The sequence below is a fragment of the Limulus polyphemus genome, unplaced genomic scaffold, assembly GCF_000517525.1.
Source record: "Limulus polyphemus unplaced genomic scaffold, Limulus_polyphemus-2.1.2 Scaffold1610, whole genome shotgun sequence".
Taxonomy (NCBI): Eukaryota; Metazoa; Arthropoda; class Merostomata; order Xiphosura; family Limulidae; genus Limulus; species Limulus polyphemus.
Window position 1 is genome coordinate 171328 of NW_013667220.1, and position 4492 is coordinate 175819.

At 28.4% G+C, this 4492-nt stretch overlaps 1 protein-coding gene across 3 annotated transcripts in view; it reads left to right on the forward strand.

Annotated features, from left to right (window-relative positions):
- LOC106464290 (dual oxidase 2-like) overlaps positions 1 to 4492 on the forward strand; it is an 82118-nt gene that overhangs the window by 31957 nt on the left and 45669 nt on the right. For all 3 annotated transcript variants that reach the window (XM_013924417.2, XM_022391987.1, XM_022391988.1), the window contains exons 6-8: positions 1381 to 1538; positions 2332 to 2392; positions 3321 to 3417. In XM_013924417.2, the coding sequence (XP_013779871.1) occupies positions 1381 to 1538; positions 2332 to 2392; positions 3321 to 3417 (316 nt within the window). The remainder of the gene's footprint in view (positions 1 to 1380; positions 1539 to 2331; positions 2393 to 3320; positions 3418 to 4492) is intronic.

Genomic DNA, 4492 nt, shown 5'->3' on the forward strand with positions numbered 1-4492 from the left:
GAAAACCTGTCCAGGGCCACTCTGTGATCCCAGTCCCGGGCCGCTTAGCCATCCCAATCCGCCCCTGATCATCAAACTTTTTGACAAGAAAACTAGACGTTTTATTGAAATACTTCTTATCAGAAGCAGTTTACAAAGTACTAAATAAAATGTTGCTACGTAACAGTAATTTGTTGTGAAGATTATTCTTTAAAACCTAAGACAATTAATCATAAGAAAGAGATTGACAAAAATCATTAATTCCATAATTAGCTAACCTACAGAAAATAACTTCAGTTGTCTACCACCATCTGATATTATAAGGATGTGTATGCAAACATGAGCTCACTTATAAATATAAGGTAAAAGATTCCAAATTTATTGAGTTTTGCTCCTACATATATTTTTATGGATTTTGTAAAAAGCTTCATCTTCTAGGATTAGTATCATTTGATAGACTTAGCAAAGCTGTCTTCCTTCACAGGTCACCAGATAAAATCATTATTTAATAAGTAATGATCAGATTTATGTACTTTTCTTATTAACTGTTTGCCATAACCCTTAGAGTGCTTGGATATTCACAACCTATATTCCAGTTTTTGGGGTATATAATTCCTTCTGACTAGTAGTGAAAGAGATAACATTAAAAAAGTTGTCAGAACATGTTTAAGTAATGACTCTAATTTTCAAATTTAAGGTGATGCTCTGGATCTCCTACAAATTACTAGAGATCATTCATGATCTTATAATGAAGCTAGCTATATTTTCTTCTTTTTTTAAAGCTTTTTGGTTTTCTTTACATCCACAAATTAATTTCTAACAAAAGGTATTTGCTTGTTTTGTTGCAATAATATTTTATTAGTATAATAACACACTCTTGATCTCTCTCTCTTGCTTTAGGTTCCCATTTATTAAAATATTCTGTGTAATGTTTTCTCTTTGTTGCTTTTTGTAAGATTTATTTTAATATGTAAACTTTAATTTAAGTTTACACAACTTGGTTTTATTTATATGTAAAGATTTTTCCAATTTGGTTTTGGTCTATGTTGCTTTACATTAATTTTAGTTTTTTTTTGTGTGTGTGTGTGTGTTGTTGATTGATGTTCTGTATAATTTCTATAAATAAACTTTTCTCCATGATTTCCAACATTACTATAATAAAAACGACAAATTATAAATGAATTATAAACAGGCATTGATACTTAATAGTGTAAATGTTGTTACATGTACTTTATACTTCAAGTGCTCCAAAGATATGCAATATTCAGTATTTAACCTTCATAGTAATCCAATTATGATAGTCTCAAAATTAAGAACTATCTTTTTACTTTATATAATTGTGGGCCAATAATTAAGATAATCTCTAAACATATTTTAAAAAATTATTCTTTTGCTTTATAGACTTATGGACCATTGAAGACCCAATTGTTTCAAAACTTAAATTTTTGTGGCTTAAATTGCATAACGGATTGGCAGAAATATTTCAGAACGTGAATAAGAATTGGACAGATGAACAGTTATTTAATGAAGCCCGAAAATGGGTTATTGGAATCTATCAGGTATTATATGTAATAACTTTAGTTAAACAAAGACAAAATTAAAATTGTCAGTGTGACAAATTTCTTGTAAATCTTCCATATAATTGCATATATATATATATATATTTGTAATAAAAATCAAAAGCTACTTCATTGAAATGAAATTTTTGTACAAAAATCACATTTTCTTTTTTGAACTGTGAATGTCTCTCAAATTTAAAACTTAGAAATATAGACAACTTGTGTAGAAACAGATATAGCTTTGTACTTTAGAATTGTATACCACTTGGATGTTGTTGTTGTGAGAGAAGGTATGTCATTTTCTGGAAAGTGTGGAAGTTCTCTAGATCCTTTAGAAACAACAGTTGTGTTGGTGAACTAGGAAGCTGTTTGTGTAATAGTCGTTTTAATTCTCCTTATTTTGATGTGGTGAAGACATACTACTCAAAATCATCATTATTGAAACTGAAAGTGATCAAAACTTTTTAGAAATTCATTGTTTAACTAGTTTCTAACAAAACTATTTTTATACATGTACCTACAATCAGATTGAGTAATCAACCAATGTTGATTATATGCCTGCAATAAGAATTTCTCTTTTTTTAGTGTAAAATCTTTTTTTCAGTCGCAATTAATGTTATTTAAGAGTCATATTGCAGTAAAAAAAATTATTTCTTATCCCCTTCTAAGTTTGGGTTCTTGATAAGTGAGTAATTTTCCTAGTAATACAATAACTTATCTTAGAAAAACTCATCCTGTGATAAAAGGATTATACATTTCTTACATATAGATAATTTATATTTTTCATTTTTAGCATCTCATAATAAACATTTGGTTACCAGTATGGTTGGAAGAAGAATTACCACAGTATTCGGGTAAGATATGTAATTACTTTTGATACACTATAAGCTGTGCTTTTGTTGTTGTTGTTGTTAAGCTGATCATAAATAATTATAGGCTCAGTTTTGGTGTTAGTAATTATTTATATTTCAACTGAGGTAGAGTTAACTATGTGTTATGTAATGAAACCAATGACTTGTATCTAACTTTTTACACTAACATGTGGGATCTCCTGCATTATGCTGAAACATTCAATTTTGGATTTGCAGAAGTGTTTGTTAAAAGTTTTAAGCTGTACTTTATTCTTATCTAATATAAATATTTACTGATTATTCTTTGTAATTACTCATTACAAATTTTGCTTTTTGGTGTAATTGTTGTATTGTTTTGATCATCTAGTAAAAGTGCTAGCCTAAGTAAAAAGGTTACAGAATTATAGAAAGAAATTAGGTAGTTTAAGTGTGTATGTTAGGATGACTGAGAAGTCAAATGATATTTTTGAAAATTCTATGTAGGTAAAACGCTTAAAGTAAGTAGCCAAAAGAGAAATTGGATATTATCTAGGCCTAAATTCCAAGTTCGGTCTTAAAAAGTACAGCTAATTAGATCATATAGAGTTTGTACATAGTATTGTTATTATTTGTTGAAATTGCAGTTTTGTTAACTTTCCTTATTTACATCTGGCTGTACAATTACAATGTTGAGCCTTTACTTATGTTGGATTGTTGAACTAACAGTAAGTGAGGTGCTGTAGTTTAGTTTCTTATATATCTCCACTAGATTATTAAATTTGTATTTAAATAAGTTTGTAAGCCATTTGCTAATTTGTCAAAAGCCTGGCAAATAAAAGTGAGTATTACTTTATTGAAAATCATTATCAAATGATAAAAATATAATAAAAAATTTAAGTGTTTATATACATGCAAAATTCTGAAATAGCAAGGAAAATGCTACTGTTAACAGGTTATAATGCAAGATTAGATCCATCCATCTATGATGTGTTTGAACCAGCAGCAGCAAGTTTAAAGCATACATTTAAAGTATTTCAGATTCACAAAGTGTAAGTATTTTATACTCTATAACCTATGTTCCATTATATTGCTATTAAAAAAACAAACTGTAAAGTTTTAGCTGGACATGTTCCTTGTCATGAGAAGTTGAGATATTCAGTTCATTACTCCAAAGTTATTAGTGATAGTAATTTGAATTAAAAACTTAAAATCTTTTGTTCACTGATCAGTATGTCCCCTTGTTTAATTTTTTTAGGTCACAAAAATAATTTGTGTGAAAAATTAATTAAACTCTGTTACTTTTAGATATCTTTTAAGTTGCATTTGTAAATGTTTCTGTAGCAAATACAAACTTCAGGTTTTTTTTATTACAGTTTGGGGTACATACATACAAATAAATGAATAAAAATTGTTCTTCTTATAGAATTAAATGTACTTGGTGGACTTTAAAGAAATATGAATAAATTCATTAAAACAATGCAGTATTAGGTTAATTTTTAAAATAAATAAGTAAAATAATGATACATTATTTTATTTGAATTAAATAGTGAAAAATGTACCAAATTTTAGTGCCAGTTTTACTTTATATCTACTTAATAAAAGTTTCTTTTGTGAGATTAAGTCGATAAAGCAAGGTATGCAATCTCTGTAATTACTCTTGTTTTTGGTTGTGAAATGTTTTTTTTTTTCTTTTTGCAAACTGTGTTATTGAAATCTGTAGCATGCTGAATGAGAAAAGTATGATAATAAGCATTTGCCATACATTTATGCTCAGTTACATTTGTTGGCCAAAAACATTAGGTCATCAAGAAATTAATGTCATGTTTTGGAACACTTTCATTAACCCCCCCCCCCTCCCCAAGAAACGTACATCACATATAATAGTTAAACAAACCACCTAAATGTCACGTTAGTGTAGCCTATATAATGTGTAAAGTTTAGTATACTCTAATTCCCTTATAGTGATGATGCACACAATTGGCATGTAATGCTGTTTGAATACAAGAAGAGAAACTGGTGATGAAAAATGGATTCTGTTTGTGAATATTTAATGTCAAAAACAATGGCTCAGTCCTAGACAAAAACCACTTCCGACCCAAAAACCTGGACTCGATCCACAGAAAG